The 21738-nt window shown below is 39.8% G+C and overlaps 1 protein-coding gene across 1 annotated transcript in view; it reads left to right on the top strand.

Moving 5' to 3' along the window:
- The window catches only part of col17a1b (collagen, type XVII, alpha 1b), a 75857-nt gene that overhangs the window by 16307 nt on the left and 37812 nt on the right, over positions 1 to 21738 (top strand). The window contains exons 5-22 of the mRNA XM_051922614.1: positions 1192 to 1332; positions 1489 to 1536; positions 2549 to 2596; positions 2704 to 2751; positions 3082 to 3225; positions 4000 to 4170; positions 4254 to 4325; positions 4729 to 4800; positions 7742 to 7819; positions 8767 to 8928; positions 10224 to 10313; positions 11935 to 11979; positions 13491 to 13640; positions 15165 to 15386; positions 16276 to 16353; positions 20860 to 20886; positions 21220 to 21246; positions 21379 to 21441. Of these exons, the coding sequence (XP_051778574.1) occupies positions 1192 to 1332; positions 1489 to 1536; positions 2549 to 2596; positions 2704 to 2751; positions 3082 to 3225; positions 4000 to 4170; positions 4254 to 4325; positions 4729 to 4800; positions 7742 to 7819; positions 8767 to 8928; positions 10224 to 10313; positions 11935 to 11979; positions 13491 to 13640; positions 15165 to 15386; positions 16276 to 16353; positions 20860 to 20886; positions 21220 to 21246; positions 21379 to 21441 (1686 nt within the window). The remainder of the gene's footprint in view (positions 1 to 1191; positions 1333 to 1488; positions 1537 to 2548; positions 2597 to 2703; positions 2752 to 3081; positions 3226 to 3999; positions 4171 to 4253; positions 4326 to 4728; positions 4801 to 7741; positions 7820 to 8766; positions 8929 to 10223; positions 10314 to 11934; positions 11980 to 13490; positions 13641 to 15164; positions 15387 to 16275; positions 16354 to 20859; positions 20887 to 21219; positions 21247 to 21378; positions 21442 to 21738) is intronic.

Raw genomic sequence — 21738 nt, 5'->3', positions numbered from 1 at the left:
CACTGCACACTGCACGCAGCGATCAGACGTCAATGTGTCTGCACTCGCTTTGTGAAGGGGGGCAGCTGAACTCACGCTGAGCAGAAATGGACTTTGTGCTGCTTCTGCCAAAATGCCTGCTTGTCGCTCTGCGCGTTCAGAAGGAGGATTGTGTGTGGGGGGGGGTGTGAGAGCTGAACGCACCTTCGCTCAAACCCCCCCTTCCCGGAAGCGCAGTACGCTCCTGCCACTTCGCATTGTCAAGGGGGTGGGGAGCTGAATGAACGCTAAGGAGAAGTGGACTTTGTGCTGGCTTTGTGCTGCTTGTCGCTCTGCGTGTCAATAATTTTAAGCCTGTACAGCACCAATTTTCCTGTCTCACTGTCTTGTCTTGCGTGAAGTTAAAATGTTTTATAATAGTGAGATGTTACTCATATCCTTAGCCCGACATCCACATATCATATGTGTTAACAAAGTGTGTTTTATAAGTTTACATGTGTTTAAAGCATGTGGGATGGGTATTTTAAGGCTTAAACTATAAAAATGTTTATTTATATGGTCTTTCTATATCGCAGATTTTCTCCTGTTGCTGATGGGTCTGGAACATAACTTCCGCGATAGGCGGGCAATCACTTGTATTTAAAAACCCGCGAAGTCGTGAATCCCTGAAAAGTGAACCGCAAAGTAGCGAGGGATTACTGTAATACTAAACATATTTCAAATTTAATAGTATATTCTCTGTGAGATGACTTTCCCTCATACATTCCACTGAACAAGTTTAAAGTCTAGTTGGTTCCACATCATCATGTCTATCTTCTGGCACATCATAATGAACCACAGCAGTCAAGGAGTTTCTATAGAGGGTGATTTTCCTTATGAAGTGAAAATGTTCATGGCTTCTGAATAGCTTCATCTGGGACGTTAATTTTTCTTATAAAGTTACAGTTAAAATAGTTTAAAATAAAGCCTCCCATGTTTACAGTGGTGTCATATACTTCGTATATTTTCCTTGGCAATTTTGCTTTGAGTCACTCTGCCGAGATTCTAGAGTTCTGTTTTATTTACAATGGGCCATTGACTTCGGCTGTGGTAGCCTATAATCCACTGCCATTATTGTTGTCCTACATGAATTATGTGAGACATTTTCTACAGTATGCTTTTTTCTGACAGGGTTAGAATTGGCTAAGTTGTACCTATCTTGTGTCATTACAGCAACTGGGGGGGGCAACTCGAAAGTGAATTTCAGCTCAACAGGCTCACGAAGGGGCCAAGGCTCCAGCTCCTCCTTGACATACTCCCCGATCTCCACTCTGGAGAGGAAGGTCATCATTAGTCGCAATGGTGGATATGAAGGTAAGCTCATGGCGCAATGGTAAAAAAATGTCTCATTTTCTACTCTTTTCTAATTCGTTACTGTACAACACTGCAAAACAATTGTATTTTTACTACAATATATGATATGATCTGTTCATTGTTGAACTTTGTCATCTTTTATTCTGTTACCCACAGGAAGTTCAAGTGGAAATTCATCCCCAGAATACACCAGAAAAGAATTTGGTAAGGCTGCAGCTTGTATTTTTACATTGTTTCTGATGTGTGTAAAATTAAAATTCATTACAAGGAAACCTTTTGTCCATCACACATTGCCTCTCTTTCTTGTTTGTTATAAATCAGCCAGACTGAGAAAAGCCACACAGAATTCATGCCAGCTAAGTAGCCAGGCATGTTTAAAGCACATATGTAGGTGGCACTAGTGGAGCCAGCATTGACTGACTGTACAGTTTACACACAATGTGGCCCTACCTTCTCAATCTATTTTACAATGTAAAGCCCTCTGCCTAAGGGGAATTCTATAATATAATACAATATAATGGCAACAAAAGTATCAACATCCATTCATTCCACCTAAACCCAAGCAATGGACATTTAACCTCCAGGTCTCATTATTCAGTGAAATTAACTCAGCATCTTAATGATGCCTACTAAAACCAGGCCTCCCTTAGACAGGGCCTTGGGCCTTTGTGCCCTCCTATGGATAGTGAGCGACAAAACCGCTAGGCTAAGAGAGAGGCTTTCCAGACATATCCTCCATAGATATCGATATGAGCTCTGATGCAGTCTTCTGGCTGGATTTTAGGAATCACAACACCCACTGAATGTTCCTTTCCCAGAGTCATCCACTCTGCAAGTGTCAGCCTCCCCAGGACAAACCATCAGTCCTTCCACTTGAGAGGTTCCATTTGAGGGAACTTAATCTTTTTCCCCCAGAACTTGGTAGACTAGCCATCTGACATTCACTGCCAGTGGAGTGAACAGAGTTACATATGTACTTGTATTGGCACATCCCCAATAACAGACTGGCATGTCATTTAGTTAAATCTTTACCAGTGGTGCATGTGCTAACAATCTCAGCAGCCTATAATGGAAAATTTGCCATTGCTGAGCAACCCCATCTGGGGTAGACTGTAGAGGTTCGCAACAGGCACGCATTTTGTTTCCCTCTTCCGCTGTCTGAATCATGAGGCATGTGAGTGGCACTAATCATGTTTATGTTTGTTTGCCTTTTTAGTCACAACCTCATCAACTTCAGCCACAAGAGGGAGAAGTCAGAGCAGAGGTATGGTACTTGGCTTTGAAGGTGGATTTATTGCCAGGAGATGTGCTTCTGTCCTTTTGTTTACTGTGTCATCTGTGTTGTAATGGCCTGTCATTTTTGTCTTTCAGAAAGTGAAATCAGAGCTCGGCTGCAGAGCGCTTCACCCTCTACAAGATGTAAGTCTTTCTACCTTGTTCTGAAACACAGCAATATGGCCTTCTGTAATGAAACATTTCATTCCAAATGAGACTTAGCCTTGACGTCTTGATTTCACTTAAACATTCCTCATTCAGACTGCCTATCTCTTGACTCTCTGTAAATAATCACCCATTAATGTTGGTTGTACTGAGCTTCATTGTATCCTCATTTCCTGTGTTTTTGTCAGTTAGTAATGCCACAAAATGCCATGCAGGTGTCATTATCCCCGCTAGGCAGCCTCCTCATCAAAACTCTTTGCATATCTAACTGTTTTTCTTTATTTTATTTTATTTTTTTAACTTTTCTAGGGACAGAGCTAGACGATGTCAAAAGACTTCTGAAGGGAGGTCGTTCAGCCAGTGTGAGCCCAACAAGATCCCCCTCAAACACACTTCCCATTCCCAAAAAAGCCAGTGTGGAAACCAAGACGGTGGTGGAGAGCTCACACTCAGGTAAGAAGTTTGATTCACTGGAGGCTTTCTTTGTACTTATGTGAGCTGCAGTGCCACTTGGTGCATTCTGAATATTTCTCCCACTTCTTATGCTGCTTGAATAAGTTATTATTTTTAAAACTAGGATTCAGTATCAGAAGAAAAGGCAGTAAAGCTGAGAAAATAGATTTGTCTGCATTATGGTAGTAAGCAGCACTGCAAAAACATATAGACTATGAGAAGTTCCCTAACACACACACACAAACCCATGGTATTACACACACAGAGACTGATCTGACTCACTCAAGTAATTATTTGGAGACGCACATGCATAAACACAAACAAATTCACAAAGAAGTACACACTCACACACATGCAGGAATGTAGATGTTTGAATGCTAATACAAAAGAATGCAGAAAGGAGGGAATACCTACATGTACCCTCCAATGCACTGGTACCCTGTCTGGGGTACCCATCTTTTTGATTTTTAATTGTTCTGATAACAATGTCACTTCCGCACCATTTTGTGTGATTGGTTGTTATGGGCATTGTTATGTTTGCAGTTAGTATGCCTGTTGCTGTTCATGTTCAAACAGTTTTATATTGTGCTTTTACAAGGTGTATGTTGCACTTTTGTGCTTTACAGGTATTTCAGACTGTACAGGGCGATTTGTGTGACTCACTCTGGGAATCCTCTAGGGCGGCAGGCCAGCCTCTCTAAATGACATTTGTAATCCAATACGGGTACCAGTGATGACAATCTATCTCTTTCTTTCTCTCTCCCACCCTCTCAGTTTCAGCCTTCAATGAGCCACCCAGCATGGGACGAGATTACACCTCCTACATGTACTCAACCCTTCCTGCAGGCTCGTCAATGGTCAACGGATACAGCTATTTCAACAACACAACTAATCTGTCACCCAGCTCCTCTCTGCTCAACACCACCTCCCCTTCCTCCTTGTCAGGTAGGCCCCATTTTTCTGTCTCTTCAGGTAAGTTGGCACATTAAACTGCGCCTAACCAGCTTGTGTGTTCACATCTTTCACAGTTCACGGTCTGCCTAACAATCTGACCTTGAATTCAGCGCCAATGACCAGCACCCTCAGCACCAGCTCCACCGGTGAGAGGAACTGTTTTTTTTGTTTTTGTTTTTTTTTTTTTCGTTTTTTGATTTCTTGTTAACGTCTTTTGGAAGGCCTCTTACTGTGAGAAGAGGTTTCAAAATCTAAATCTAACCAAGCAACATTGTCTGGTGCTAACTGTGCCACTGCTCTTGAAGTAAAGCCCTTCTGCAGCTACTATCCTCTGATGGTAGACTGGGGCAGAGGACTTTAAAACTACACCTTTTGACTGCAGTACCTGGCGAATGGCAGAGTGAGTGTGTCAGCTGTCTGGGGCTGCAGGTCACAGCCTCCCTGTTTCATCACCTGTCCCTACTCTGCCTTGTGTTTTTTTTTTTGGAGGCTTAAACTGTATTCGGATATCTTAAGTAAATCTTCTCCATTCTCCCATTTCGTCTGCAGTGTATGGAGTACAGAATAACCTGGGAACAAATTCCACCAGCGTCAACTCAAATGTCCCTCAAAGCCCCACAGGTTAGTATGCATGTGCCTTAAACACGTATAATTCAGTTCAAGGCTCCTGGGGGTTGGAGCCTATCCTGGCAGCACTGGGCATCAAGTAGGTCACAGCCTAGGACAGGGCACCTACAGTATGCTGTGTTTGTTTAGATTTCCTTTCTTGCCTTTTCCCATGTTTAATCCACAGCTTTTTAAAATTTTTACATCAACATTCCAGTTATTTTCTATAAACATCTTTGCACCAGAAGGTGGCGAGCAATGACCACATTGGTATTGCTAATTGTTCATTAAGGCATGAGGCTGATTTTGGGTAGATGAAGCTGCGGCAGCGACCAATGAGATTTTAAAGACGCAAAACAGTTCCTATGAGAAACGGGTGAAGGGTGGCATTGAGAGGCCCATTTCTATTGTCCTCTTTTGCTACGTACTGATGTACCTGCTGGGGTGGCATGGTGGCGCGGTGGTAGCGCTGCTGCCTCGCAGTAAGGTAGGAGTTATACTTAACGCGATGCATGCTGCAGCGGACGCTCCTGCTACGCAAGCGTTGAAATGTTTATACTTGCGCGCGTACTTTACGTAAATCTGGAGGAATCTGCCTGGTGGCAGTGAGTGATATCACGGTGAGAACAGGTTTGGCTTCTCTGTGTTGTGAATTGCCTAGAACACCCATTAAATTCCGATGACACCTTACCGCAATATCTCTGAAAAGGATGTTTATTGATTAAATCCAGGGATGTGTCCATTCCAGCAAGCATTGGGCACGAGTGAGAAACAATGCCTGGAAGATGCCTCGGCTCATCGCAAGGTGAATACAAGCACACACATACACTAGCATCATTTTAGTGGCACCAAATCCCCAAATCTGCATATCTTTAGAAGGAAACTGGAGCACACTGGGGAAACCCAGCAGGAAAACATGTAAACTCCAGGCAGGGAATAACAGCGACGTGACTCCCTGCAAGGCAGCAGCGATAACGCTCCTCCACTATGTCACCCCATGTGTATAATTATTAACAGTATTCATTATTTAAATGAAATTACCGATTTATCTGTAAAATGTAATACAGTAATCCCTCCTCCATCGCGGGGGTTGCGTTCCAGAGGCACCCGCGAAATAAGAAAATCCGCGAAGTAGAAACCATATGTTTATATGGTTATTTTTATATTGTCATGCTTGGGTCACAGATTTGCGCAGAAACACGGAAGGTTGTAGAGAGACAGGAGCTTTATTCAAACACTGCAAACAAACATTTGTCTCTTTTTCAAAAGTTTAAACTGTGCTCCATGACAAGACAGAGATGACAGTTCCGTCTCACAATTAAAAGAATGCAAACATATCTTCCTCTTCAAAGGAGTGCGTGTCAGAGAGAGAGAGAGAGGAAAGCAAACAAATCAATAGGGCTGTTTGGCTTTTAAGTATGCGAAGCACTGCGGCACAAAGCTGTTGAAGGCGGCAGCTCACACCCCCTCTGTCAGGAGCAGAGAAAGAGAGAGAGAGACAGAGAAAAACAAACAGTCAAAAATCAATACGTGCCCTTCGAGCTTTTAAGTATGCGAAGCACCGTGCAGCATGTCGCTTCACAAAGCAGCTGCACAGAAGGTAGCAACAGGAAGATAATCTTTCAGCATTTTTAGACGAGCGTCCGTATCGTCTAGGTGTGCGAACAGCCCCCCTGCTCACACCCCCTACGTCAGGATCAGAGAAAGTCAGCGCAAGAGAGAGAGAGAAGTAAGTTGGGTAGCTTCTCAGCCATCTGCCAATAGCGTCCCTTGTATGAAATCAACTGGGCAAACCAACTGAGGAAGCATGTACCAGAAATTAAAAGACCCATTGTCCGCAGAAATCCGCGAACCAGCAAAAAATCCACGATATATATTTAAATATGCTTACATATAAAATCCGCGATAGAGTGAAGCCGCGAAAGGCGAAGCGCGATATAGCGAGGGATTACTGTATACATACTTTAATGCCTTTCATCATGAAAGTGATATCAAGTATAAATCTAAGGATTCTAAATGTGCAGAGAGTTGGAATATCATACATTTAATGTGCTCAGTGTGGCGATCTATTGCTAGCGATTCGCTGCTGTCAGGAGTAGAGGAAGCCCTAGAAAAAAAGATAGCACAGAAGACGGTATGTGAGAATTTTAAAACGTATCGTGTCATTACAATCAGGGGAATATGCGATGCTTGAATATAAAAGCACCACGAATGCATTTGTATGTCGGCATTTCGCTTCACCACATCGAACCATTTATCAAATATCGAAGCGTGCACACCGATCTCGTAGGATCTGCAAAGCGGCTTTCTGTCACATGTAGATAGTAAACAGAGACTCTGACGTCACATTCCAACTGTTAGCACACTGCGCCCCCCGACTTTTTGCTGGTACTGCAACTCGCGCACGCGTCGCGTTAATTTCTGAGGACCTGCTCAGAGGATGCATCAAATGAACGCTCAGAATGCGTGGCAGCCATGAAGGATAAATGAGCCCTTAGGAGACCTGGGTTTGCTTCCCGGGTCATGGAGTTTGCATGTTCTCCCCGTGTCTGCGTGGGTTTCCTCCGGGTGCTCCGGTTTCCTCTCACAGTCCAAAGACATGCAGGTTAGGTGCATTGGCGATCCTAAATTGTCCCTAGTGTGTGCTTGGTGTGTGGGTGTGTGTGTGTGTGTGCCCTGCTCCGGCAGACCCCCGTGACCCTGTAGTTGGATAATGGATGGATGGAAGGGATGGATGATATAAGTGCTGTCTTGTTATGCCTTTCTTGATAGAGTTAGATACAGTAAGGTATGGCTTTGACAGAACAATTTAAGTGTGACTTTGAAAGCATATGAGCTAAAGAAGTGAGGAGACCACTTCAGTAAATCACTTTTTCTAAAACGTGTCATTGTTACACAGTCTTCCTTGTTGCCCTCTTACACGTCAGGCTGTAACATGGCTGTCCTTTCTTTGCAGGCTACGGAGTTCAGAAAAACATGGCTTACATGTCACAGTCCCCTACCTTGGCCAGCACTGGAGTATCCACCACCACTGGTGAGTTGGTTTTTGCTCCATTGATCTGATGGTGCTTGTGATTATTTTTGAAGTGGTGCTGTGGGGGTCAGAGGGTGTTGAAGTGATTCTGCTGGAAATATTAATATGAATGAATGCTAATGAGGGAGAAAGGTCTAAGCTTCGGCTGCCCAAAGATCAATATATGACAAAGAGGCTCCTGGCTGTCATGGTCTCTAGCCATTTTAAACTAGTTTTTAGGTTTTGCAGTATACTTTCCTTTTTATTTAATTTAAGTGTAAATGTATGTTTTTTTTTTATTACTTCTTTTGTATCATCCAAGTTTGCTTCCCACAAGCCCAGTAGGAAAGTGCTGTGTAGGGAAAAAAGAAGAAAGGCTTACAATCAGAAGGTTGATTTGTTACTTGAATGAAGGCATTCTACTTTGGCTTGATTGGTTAAGATGGTTCCTGTCCGCACTCTGCAGGGTGTGCACTTGAACTTGTGTCCCTCAAGCCCAATCAGGATATGCTGTGTAGGTAGTGCTGCCCAAGCAAAGAGAACATGATTACAAAATGGCTCCAAATCGAAGCTTTGTCATAAAACTATTTTGCAAAATAATATTGTGGTGAAGTATTTAGCATGATTGCACAGTCCAAGGTTCCAAGTTTGCTCACTGTTTTTGTGATGTCTCCATGTTCCTTGGTATCCCAATTCATTTTCTTTCTGTGGTCCCTTTTTTTCCCCCACATCCCTAAAATACTCAGTTAATTGTTGATCCTAACTGGGCTCAGAGGGGCTGATTATGGGTCTATGAGTGATAATGTAATGGCATCCTAACCAGCTCCACCAGTTACTTGTAAGGGAATAACAGGTTTAAAAAATAAATGGATGAACTTAAAAATATAATTAACTTTTTACTCATTAATTGACGATGTGACATAAATAAGTGGCTTGAACATGTTCTGTCTGTCTCTCTGTCTCCAAAGTCACCCAAACCAGGGATCTTAATGATGACGTCTTCCGAAAAGACTACAAGTTTGTGCTGCTGGAAAAAGAGAATGCACCGGCCAAGAAAGACACTGAGCTGCTAATCATGGCCAAGGACAGTGGCAAACTCTTCACGACCGCCACCACCAATGGCGTTGGCAGTAAGTGTCCCAGCATGCCATCTGTGGCCTGCTGATTTTTAATATCTTCCCATATGAAACAGCAGTGTAGCTCATCTTTTTAAATGTGTATCGTGTCTTTTTCCATGAGCCAACATGAATAAATTGCATTTTTAAAAAAAATGTAAATGAAGTTATTCTGACAACTCTCTTGTCGGCTAAATGAGTGTTGTTGGATATACAGTAAGAAGTGGGTGGCCTGGCTTCAGTCCAGGGCTACATGAGTGCCTGGGTTTCAAGAGACAGAGGTAGTGATAGGGCTAGAGTAGCCACCGCCAAATCTCTCTATTTGTGGGCTGACTTCTCTTTGGAACCCCAGAAAATGTACAGTTGACATGTGTTGGGTCTTTGATTATCACCCGTTTTTATTTCTAAAGGATGATTTGAAAATGCTGTATTTGTGTGTCCCATCCTGTTGGAAAAGCTACCATATCCAACCAGATTTTTCAAAGTCTGTTGTAATAAACTGTGACAGACTGTTGGCCTGCCCACGTGCACTTTCTGCTTTGAGTAGGCTTTAGCTCCCCAAAAGACCTAAAATAAAACAAAGTTTAAAAAAATAGATGAATGTACAGAGAGAAACAGAGGCAACAACTACAGTAGATGCTGCATAGTGCACACTTACAAATTATGCTGCTGGACATATGTTTCAGTTGCCATCTGATATTATGATTATTATTTAGACACTGGTAAGAATGATGCTTGGTGGTCATTGTGGAGAAACTGTTGGTCCTTATTAACATAAGACATACAAAGATTAACTTTCAGGATTCTAAGCGAGAACTGGTAAGTGGCAAAGTGGTGTGGCTACTAGTGCTACAGGTTTAAAGTCCTGAGTTCAAATTTTGGCCCGCTCACTTGTCTGCTTATGCTCACATGGGGTGTGTGCCAAATCCCAGAGACATGCAGGGCACTCTGATTGGTGACCCTAAATTGGTGAGTGAGTGGGGTCTTGCCCTAATATGCCTGTCATGAGCTCAGTGAACCTCCCTGAATTATCATAAGTGAATTAATGTAATAAATAAGTGGTTTTCAGCCAGATCATTTAGGTTTTTCTATTAATCAGTAGCAAAACATAGTAACAGTTTAATGAGTGTACTGTGTATTATTCTACCTTGCTTCATTTATTCCATTTTCCCAAAAATATCAAGATCTGAAGGTGTGCAAAGTAGATAAAGGCCTGGTGAACCAGTTTCCACAGCTTATTCTATACTGATTGTAAGTAGAATAATTTACTTGTATAGTAATTTCTAAACACACACTGTTTTGATCCTCAGGCTCCTTTTCTGACGACTCTTTGAAGAAGGAAAAGATGATTGTGTCAAGCTCCACGGACGCCGCAGTGAAAAGTGATGCCAATGCTAGCTGTAAGAACCTCTTTTTTTCGGACATCTAGATGTTATGCGTATTCAGTTTAAACTTGTTTGGTGGTGTCATTAGTTTCACTGTCCTAAACATAAGCATCTATGGATACAGTTTGTAGAAGAGCATTGGTATTATCACAAACATGGGATAGCTGCTTAGTTTTCTCTGAGGTTCTCTGCTTTTGTATGACTGAGGCAAATCGCTTCTCTTTTGAAGAAATTTAATTTCTGGCCAGAACTACTAATAACAGATCAGATGATGTTGTGTACCACTTTTGAACAGGAATCCTCCTGACACACATTGTTATCATAAAAAGAAGAGCTACAATTAAGAGAAATATCTTCCCATAGTACCATGTTAACCTGTACAGATTTGGATTGGTTTAGTGGCTAGTGGTTAGTGGTTACAGGTTATTATCAGTACATTGATAGTGCATTGTCGACTGGTTCTAACTGGAAGCAAGCAACTATTACTAGTGTTGTGAAAAAGATGACTGAACGTTCATTAAGCTGACTCGAGTGTTCATTAAGCTGACTCAACTTTCAGTAACATTTTGAAAGTGGCTGGTGACAAAAGTCGTAGGTAATAAAGGGTAGAATGCTAATGTCAATAGAAGTCTTCTTAAATGTATTATTTAGTTTTATCCACTAGATGGCAGCAGAGACTGCAAGGTAAATATTAATTTTCCTTACAGTGTGGTATTAGATGCTGACAAACACTTTTATCAAAAGAAATCCTCTGTGGAAGGTGTTTTGTATGTTGTTGTTGACACTGGTTGCGCACTGTCAGATGAGGATTTTGAGCTGTCAAAAGAAAGTGAAAATAAGAGTGCTGCTGAAAAACAGTGCCAACAGAGTAATGCATTTTGCAAACAGCACCACTTAGCATTGCATGCATTAGGCAGCCTAGAAAAGTATGTGCTTCAAAATGATCATGTACTGAGTGTTCATACAGTTTTGAGTAGTATGTTTTCCACAGTTTGAGTAAAAAACGGATATTGATATTTTTCACAAAATAGAAACGATTAAATCAGGTAGTTTAGAATGACTACCCTCCTGGAGTTTTGGAATGAGGTCCAAATGTTGTAATGTTAAGGTCCAAGCTGGGGTCCAGTGCATTGATTAATCCAAGTGTTGCCAGCAACAAAACACAGAAAAAATGCAAATTTTAACATCAGTCATAACGATACAGAATTAGTAGTAGTAGTAGTTCATGCTTCTGTGTTTGACAAACATGCAGCACACTAGTCTCTGGCACCATGCTGAAGAAAATAGTATTAAAAAACAAAGATTCATTTTAGTTAGAAAACATCTAACTTAATTGTATGTGTGTTCCCATCACTGCCCACCTTCTTAAAACTCATGATGAATGATAATAGGCTAATAGATCAAAGAGAAAATCAAAGAGCAGAGACCCCACGACTTCAGTATATCATTGGTGACATGGTGTGTTGTGGAATTTGGAGCATTGCCTAAACTATCTCTGAATATTGTAGTGGTATAAAATCTTTAATCTTTTTTCCTCACACGGCTATTAATGTTCTGTTATTTGCTGTCTGTACATGTTTTTATTGCTAGACATTTCATATAAATTCCACTCTCTTATGCCTTTCATGTTTTGTAGTTGGCTCCTACAAAGTCTCCACCAAAGACAAAGCAACATATGCAGGTGAGAATGGCTTTCGTTGTACCTGCAGGAGATGGAAGCTAAATCATGATGTAATTTTTGTTTGTATGTGAACTCTGGCAAACAGGTTTCTTGTCCCCAGTCTTTGTAAACTGCTATTTTTTAGAACTGTGTCAGCCACCCCAAAAGTCATAATTTCTTGAGAAGCCAACCATCTTTCACAATCACTATCCTTATTTTCTTATTTCTAGTCTAGTCTTATTTGGCTCAACAGTGTGAACTTTTACAAATTCAATTCATGGATGTGGAAGCATGCAAAAAAATATCTAGAAGTGATAGGGTGGCACATTGTATAGAACGAGAACAGGAGGTGCAGAACGTACATGGATTATGGGATCATAATACATTACATACTTTTACATTTATGGTTGATATAAGGACATTGTATAAACAAAATCGCCTTATGGTGACACATCTTCTTTCCCCATCACTAACAAGTCAAACAATGAACATACTGTATATGAGGAAGAAATGCTATAAATACACCCCTCCCAAGATACACCTACACATAGTATGCTAACCCCCCAACTTACCTGTCCACATGTAGTTAGGAACAAATTAAATATTGTTGAAGAAGTATGGTGGCAGAGAGGTTCATGGTGTTGGCTGTAAGCTCCTGAGACCTGGATTGGATTCCCACTCCACTCATTATCCTGGTGTGTGTCTTCAGCTACTCCTGTGTGTTGAAGACATTTGTGTGAGTTGAATGATTGTAGGAGTGTGCGATGAACTGGTGGACCTGCATTGCTGCTGGGACTCCAGCAAGGCACAGAAAATTAATCTTCACAAACTCTCTGAAGTATGACTCATAATGTAAGTTTTCAGAAATGTAGGTTTGGTCAGTAAAATACCATACTTTTTGGATTAAATGTACCTTCATTTTAATTTTAATAATCACTTTGAAAATAAATAAACAAAATAGTTTAGTTTGTGAAATATTTATTTCCCACTGTTAGTTTTGATTCAATCAACCCATTGCCATTAATAAAAATGTTTCTTTAACTTCTTCTTGAATACCACACAGTCTCCGCCTCATGGTTCCTGGGTATACTTTGATTTCTGGCTTAGTGAGATTTGCAAGTCCTCCCCATTCTCACAAGCATTTCCTCAGAAGGTTCTGGTTTCCTCTCCTAACAAGCTATTAGGTTAACCAAGGTCACTAAAATGGCCGAGTGTGCATGTGCCCTGCACATAATTCTTATCGGGACTGACTTAATCTCGCCACAAATCTGTTCTGGAACGTGAAATCTTATAAAATGGATGAGTGGTTACAACCACATGATGCAGTTCCATCAAAGATGGAACTTGTGATAAAACCTTTATAGAAATCAGGCAAAGAGATGCCTGCTTCTCTACACGACTCAATATGTAACTAATTGAAACTGTTAATTTTGTTAAAATCCCAAAAATTATTTTATAAGTATTGTGAGCGATGTATGACCCAGATCTCTAGTTCTGCCTATAAACCAGTTATTCTTTGCTCTTTTCCTCAGAAATTCGAAAAGATGATGACTATGGTGGCGGCGGCGGCGGAGGGGGAGGAGGAGGTTGCTGTGGCCGCTGTAGCTGGTGGAAGTGGCTTTTGGGATTGCTTCTAGGACTGCTCCTGCTCCTTGGGTTACTATTTGGTTTAATTGCTCTAGGTAAGATGATCATGACAAGACTAAACAGTTTATAAAATATTGCCCATGATGCTGTTTCAATTTTTCTGTTGTATTTCAGGCATGGAAAATATGATGGCTTGTTAGGTTAATGATATACATTATGGTCAGAAGAAATACATAACTATTAACTTCTTTTAGTGAGCTGAGTTTTTGCATATGTTTGATACTGAATCAGATTTTTGGAGTGAACAAATAACATAAAACGTTAACAAGGAAAAAACAATGCCCAGCATCCTTAGATTCAGTAACTCCACCTTTTGCTTCCTCAGCCAACTGTTTCCTGTAATTGTTCATCTGCCTTTCCCTTTATGGTGGAGAACTTTTGTCCTGCTTCTCTTGATGATAAGTTGCTTAATTTCACTTATGTTTGTAGGTTTCTAAATATAAATGGCCCATTTCATGTCCAGCTGAAACTTTTCATTTAGTTTAAATCTGGACTTCGACTACCCCATTATAAAAAACAGAATATATTTTCTTGTCCTGTTACTCTGTGATATGTTCATGTGTCTGTTTGGATACTTAAGGAGAGAACAATTCGGGGTTCGACTCTTGAAGACAGACTACCATCATTTTGCACTTGAGTTCTGGTTTCATGGTGTAGATCGTCATTTAAAGTGCCCTTTATATTGTGAGCGTTGATTGGTTCTGCATTTTTACATTGAAATCTCACACATCATACCTATTGCTTTATTTATCAATTTTAGTTTTGTTCTCAGTAATTTGTGTACTTACCCATCAGTGTTTTTGATCCAACCATCCTGTCTCTGGGTCATCAGGGTTTCTTTAGCAACATGGAGACAAATCAAAGAGGAGTATGTGCTGTAAAAAATCCCTAAAGTGTGGGCAGTTCACATTTGATTAGTAAGGGAAACCATTGAGAGTTCACTTTATGCCCATCCTTTAGCTTCTGCTTTTTCAGGTTAGCGACTTGTAAAGTAAAAAATTCAAATCAAAGTGAAAAAAGCCAAACTAGAAAATAAGCTAGTTATTAAGCAAAAATCAGCAAAGCAAACACAAGTAATCAATTCAAGTTATCCCAAAGCTAGGATACCCGAAGCTGTGTGCTGCCAGCTTGAATAGGCAGAGCATGACGATGCAATACGTTATATGACTTTTGTGTCATGCAGCCAGCAATAGCCATGAAAGAAAGACAGAAAACATTGGTGGCCATTACATGTGAAGGCCCCAAGATGGTGTTGAATTGATGTTATCATAGTAATGATACATACTGTATAATTACAGTAGGTTCTAAGAAAACTGAGCAGAATAAAACGGCAGGAATTGTCATACACCCATAATGATATTTTACAGGTGCCATAGTGAATAATGTATATACCATTTAGTCTTAAAAATCTACATGCAATGTGAGCTTCTTTCTTTGGTGTACTGGTGTGGCTTTAAACAGCCAGAAATGGGAATATAAGAATAATTTAACTTCTTAATGGATATAAATTGGAGTGCTGATTTGTAAGGAAGTGTGACAAGCCTTTTTTTATATTGCAGCTGAAGAAGTCAATAAATTGAAGAATCGTGTGGCAAAGCTTGAAAGTGACACTGTGCGCACCAGCCGTTTGGTTTCTACGGATTTGAACGGCCAAAATTCTATCTTAGGCAGATCTGGATCAGGTGTCAACTTGGGTGCTGCAGTCGGGGAAAGTGACAGTGACCTTCGGTTGCTTGTGAAAGAAACTTTGAAAGCTGAACTTCAGTCAGACAGCATAAAAGGTATGATGCATCTGCATGACAACAGTCTGGTTTAGCCTGATGAGGCCAATTAAATTAAATTATGGGTGACAGTTGTTTAGCACTCCTACCTCACATTTTCAAGGGTACAATTCTTGGTCTTGTTTGCTGTATGCATGAAGTTTGCATTGTGTCCCCAAATTCATGAACTCCAATTTCCTCTCATATCTCAAATTCCTTAAATTTACTCACTCTGAATGAGTATGAGTATGCCTTGTGATGAACTTGCATTCCATCAGTTACTGATTCCTGTCTTCTGACTGACACTGAATGCCACCTCTGAAAATAAATGGACAATTGGACAGACATCACCTTTGTTGTGAAGAGGTTTGTTCTGTTGCTTAATGTCCTAGAGTCTAGATTTGAATCCTGTACAGTTCAAACTTCTTTACTGAAGTATGTCTATTCTCTCTTTGTCATCTTGTGGTTTTTCTACTTACATCACAATGTTAAGCTGATTGGCAGGTCCAAATTTACTATATATCTCCACTGCGTGTGCCCTGTAACGTCCAGTTTTGGTTCCTTCTTTGCACCAATACTGTGGTGATGGGCTTAAGTTCTCTGTAACCTTATAGATTGATTATTCAGGTTTGGTAAATGGAGGAACTGGATGTACTTTATCTTACCTTCTGTAGATTTTTTTATCTTGTTTTTTACCTTGAGAAGTACACTGGGAAGGTACTATGGTGGAAGGTGCCATGCCAATAAAGAATGAGTGACTGACACAAGTTCCGCAAGATCAAAAACAAATGGTTGATAGTCATTATTTATTATAATACTATCAATACTTTTTTGATAAAATCATTAGTGAGCACCTTTATAAGATCTTTAATACAATATGAGTGATACACTGTCTCCTCTTGTTTTACAGCCTACGTCAAAGGTGAAAAAGGTGATCCGGGACCTAAAGGTAAGCAGTTATACAAATACTGGTCTGGTGCAGTTCTATGTATAGGCCCGACTTCTTATATGTTTACCTTTAACTGCTGTTGTTCCTTTCATCCTTTTATTTAATAAATGTCAAGTTTTATTTTACATACATAAATAAAATAAGATGGAAAACTGATCACACTAACAGAATTTCAGAAAAGTTAACTGCTTCAAAAAGTACTTAAGTCTTGTTAGTTAAAACTAAAGATGACATTTCTTTATTCACATCCTAATCCCCACACCCTATTTGAGGATTTAACGAGGGATTACAGATATTTCTTGTATGATTGTGTGTGTCTTTTTTTTTTCTTATGTACATTTAATGTTTTTTTTTTATCTTTTTGTTTTTTTGGACGTATGAACAATAGCGTTTTTTGATATGCATTAAAAATTAGAAATCCAAAAATTTCCATGCTCTTAATTTCTAAAAGACATATAGCTTACAGTTAGTGTCAGACGGTCAACCCCCAGGATAAGGTTCTTACAGGACTGTTTAATATCACTAATCAGTAAGCTTGTGTGCTTTTCAGTATGCAAGATTTTCACAGTCAAACATGTGAAGTAGACTAACCAAATAGATGAAGTGAGAGCTGCATTTTCTGTTACCTGTGTGAAGTATCTGTATCTTTAATTCTGTTTATGGTGGTGTATTTTAAGACCCCCTGAGCTGGATTTAGAAAAGGGGCTTCATCTCTCTTGTATGAAAGACAACTAAAGGAGGGTGACATCATGAAGGCCATCCAGTCATAAACGTTCAGCTCCATATCTTCTTTGAAGGGGGCAACTGACTAACCTGAGTAAACACCTGTTAGATTGAAAGAGAAGAAGAGAGAGAGAAGTAGTTTAATGTACCAGAAGACATGGCCTTAACTGCCTTGCTCTACCAGTCAATCCATCTTGTGCTGTCGAGCCTTCTGTCACGTATGCTTCTCTCTCTGTCTTACTCTGTTCACACCTCATGTTTACAGAATTTGACTGTATGGATATATAAAGACATTCACAGGTGTGGCTGATTTGGCCAGATGTTTTAACATTTATGTCGTGTCTCTTGTTATTTCCTATTTGAAGTATCTCCGCATTAGTCAGAATTTGACTTGCAGATATCCATAGTTTCATAATTAAGTTCACTGTTGCATTCAATTCTAGATTATTGTAGTTGCATTTTTATTAATGCAAGTTTATTTCAGGTGTGTAAAATTATGTTTTTACTAATTACAATTAGAATTTCAGATATTTTTCATATGTTTGCATTAAATATTTCAAAAGTATAATTTTGACTTGACAAAATGTAATTACAGATAGTTTAACTTAATTAATAGACAAATATTGTTAGGTTCCAGTTATGTTTCAAACTGTGTTATATCACTGTTTTTTTAAACAATTCTGCGTCTTTATGTGTACTCGTTATCTAGTTAGTAATTTGTATCGCCATTTTACCTGAGAACCTGTCACTGTGCTCTGGACTTACACTCAGTAGAGACTACTATACAAATAAACAGAATTGAGTTGAATTAAATAGATATCTGTAACAAATATATACTGTACAGTCTAAATTTAAACTATTGAAAATGTAATTATAGGTATCTCTAACTTGGATTCTGACTATTGGAAATATTATTACAGATATCTACTATACTTATAGATTCTTTAATTCAAATTTTGACTACTGAAATAATCCATCCATGTATCCATTATCCAACCCGTTATATCCTAACTACAGGGTCACAGGGGTCTGCTGGAGCCAATCCCAGCCAACACAGGGTGCAAGGCAGGAAACAAACCCCAGGCAGGGCGCCAGCCCACCGCAGGGCACACACACACTAGGGATAATTTAGAATCACCAATGCACCTAACCTGCATGTCTTTGGACTGTGGGAGGAAACTACTGAAATAATCTCCAATTCAAATTGTGACCACATATTTGCCATCTCTAAGTTAAATTCTGACTAATTAAAATTGAATCGTATTCAGAATATGACTAGTAAAAGTATAATACAGAAATGTAAAGTTCCATTGAGGTCAATGGGAGTAATCCCTCAGTTGTTTAGATTGCTAGGGACACCATGGTATAGATTTATCTGTAATCCACAGTCCCACTAGTAAAAGAGATGGGTACTTTCTAGTTGCCCTCTTCCCTAAGATCGAAATCCGGCCCTCATGTTTTAGTCAAGTTGACAGGATCAGACAAGGAGGCACACACAATCTGCAAGGATAAAGCAGTCACTGAGCTAGATGACCATAATGGATGTTCATCAGTCACAGCAGAGCACAGGCTGTTAACTCTTCACAACCAAGACTAATATGTCAGCCTCTAATTGTGTGCTGATGTGCCTGCAGTTATAAGACTCCAGAGCCTTGGGCCTGGATTTGAAAGCAGGGCTTCCACTGCAGCACTTCATTCCTTTAATGAAAAGTGAGTAGTTATGTTAGATGATGACTCCTTTTGGGCAAATGTTTTCTGGCACCCACTTATGTTGAAGTTGGGAGATCATATCTTTATAGCTTATGAAACTGTAATGAATGCATTCGTTATTTGGACTTCCAAATAAATGTAAAAATACAAAAAAAGATGATTATCATGTATAATTTATCATGTACCATTCACATGTCACAAAGGTCATGACAAGTATAGAGAAAGTATCAATGAAAGACAATCCACATTTTGATTCATGCTCAGAATGCCATTGTATTGTATTCAGATGGCAAAATGGAGGATAGCAAAGCTACAGTAAATCAGCGATTTGTATATTCATCTGCTCAGCATTACCTTCTGCAGCTCTGGCTTTTCTTTTGTCATTGTAGATAAAAAAAGTAAATGGCACACTTAGGAAAATTGGACATAACTGCTAGAGCTGAACTTCATTTTTATCATTAAACCATTTATGATTTATGATTGAAATAGTGATATATAGTGAACACACACACCGTCAACAATTCTTGATGCTGATGGGTTCCCAGTTGGTGGTTCCACCTATTTTTAAGAGACTGGACTTTGTATAACTGCAGGTGAAATATCTAGCAGACAGTTTAAAGTACAAGAAGTGACCACCACGAACACCCAGTCTCATGCAGCTTTCCACTTTCTAATTAAAGCGTGTATCCATTTTTTTTTTTTATTTAGAATGTGATAAATTCAGCATCATGTCTTCTTGAGTCCTCTTTGATACCCGTTTATACTCTTTGTTTTTAGATAAGCTGTAAATATTGGACATGGTGTGAAAAGTGCTGATTTTGACTTTTTAACTGCGTTACCCTAAACTGAGCTTTTACCTGCCCCTCCGTTCATCCTTCTTTCCTTCCAACTGACTCGGGGTCAAGTAGAAAGGCATGATAACTTGAACCACCCTTTTAACTGGAGCACTTTACCCTCATCTATTAAAACTGCAGGCCTGCTTCCGGTTGGAATCAGGGAGTACCACATCTTGGAAGCAACATACTGTAGGTACCATTGATGGTCTTAGTCACAGCCTCAGTAGTATAAAGCCAGTGAACTGGGGTCATAGGGTTTTTAGCTCATGAAAAGCTTCATAGAGATGTTAAATAGCCACCACACCATAACTCTTAAAATCTCATTGAAGAGTTTGTGCTTATTGCTCCTGCATGGACCCCATATGTACATATGAGGTCACTTGCACCACTAAGTTCCTCCATCTGCTGCAGAGATGCCCAGGTTTTCATTGTTCTACTTGTGTGCTATTGTCTATTGGGGACAATCTTGATGAGACCTCACCCTAACCCAAAAATGAGCCGAGGAAACCAAAGTATGACAACAAAACATAAAATATTACAAATAGTAAAAGCTAGCCGAAGGTATGGGGGTTCCAAACAGCATATAAGCCATGATAAATGCCACAGATGACTGAAACCTGACTCTCTTATGGAATGCACTTATTTACATCTCTCATCTCTTTACAACAATTCCTTCTGCTCTTATTCTGGCCTTTCTTCCTCCTGCCATTTGAATTTTTGCCTAACTTGTACCTGACTCCATTTTCACTATCCAGGCAACTGAAAAGGCTTTGAAGTCCCAGTCAAGAATGATTTTAAGAGCTCCTGGCTGTTCTTCTAGAGCTCCCCTTAGTGGCTCCAGATATACCCCATATCTCATTTCAGGGCCAGGCCTACCCAAGATACTTTCAGTGGAAGAGCAGGGGGCCCATGTACAATTTTTGGGTCACCTGCTGGCTAGAATAATTCCCCTTGTTTCCCAGTGTCCTAGACTCTTATTGTTACCTCAAGAACAAGTCTTTCCAAGGCTCCATTCACATTGTTAAAGCATAGTATCCTCTACTGGTGGTGGCCTGCTGTCATTAGCAATGTTACCACTGCCAGTGCATGTACTACCAGAGCAATTCGTGTCCTGCTCTGTAGTCTTAAGTGTCCAGTCATGGTCACTCCAGGCCCTCTTTCATACCATAGAAACACAAGCTTGCAGAAGTTCAGTTGTGGCCCCATGTCTTTTAGTGTTAAAGAACATTCTTTATATTTGCTTTTTTTATATACAACAACTTTTTTTCTTTTTCAGGTGATACTGGCTCACAGGGCACTAAAGGTAAATATACACATGATGTGCAATGAAACTCCAAAGAACATTGTAATCAGATTTTAGGTGTAGAGGGATATGACTGATAGATTAATTTGTGAATCTTGAATCAGTAAGATATCTCCATTTTAAGATGCATTATGGAATGAACTCTGAAGTTCTGCACTAGATGGTACACTAAGAGAGATGGAGTAATAATCTGTATTAGCTGTATCAGGCAAGAGCTACAAAATCCCCTGTTCAGGTTTACAGATGCTTTTATGACATTTAATCCAAATAAAAAAATGTTAAAGCTAATGATAAGATGACTCAGCTAAAACAGCTTCTTATTTATTTTCAAAGGTGACATCGGGAATGTGGGACCACCAGGTAATATGTTATCTCTAGGATCCAGTTCCATATTAGCATACTGGAAGATGTGTTGATATTTTCAGTTTTTGAACAGTTTATTGGATTGTCCGCTCTCAAGTTCTAGAGTGTGACCTTTAATTTGCTTCATAGGTCTTCCAGGAATACCAGGTCATGCTGGACCAGAAGGGCCTAAAGGGCAAAAAGGCAGCCAAGGTGAGTAAATGAAATATATCCTATCTGTACGTTTGAGAACGTACAAGCCAAACCAATGTCATCCAGGCAGAGCTTTTGAAATATTTATAAAATTTCCCATGCACTCTTCTAGATAAAACCATAAGAATGATTTTTTTATTTATCCATCCACTCTCCCAACCTGTTTATTGAAATAAAGGGTTGGCTGGGCACTGCATATCTTGCCAGTATTGAGAGTAAGTCATAAAACAATCAAATCAACAGTAACCTTCTTTAGATCACCTTGGATCTAAAAATTTAAAAGCAATATAACCTGCA

Source organism: Erpetoichthys calabaricus, chromosome 2 (assembly GCF_900747795.2).
Source record: "Erpetoichthys calabaricus chromosome 2, fErpCal1.3, whole genome shotgun sequence".
NCBI classification, from domain to species: Eukaryota; Metazoa; Chordata; class Cladistia; order Polypteriformes; family Polypteridae; genus Erpetoichthys; species Erpetoichthys calabaricus.
Note: the sequence above shows the minus strand (reverse complement) of the source record. Positions and strands in the feature narration are given on the sequence as shown.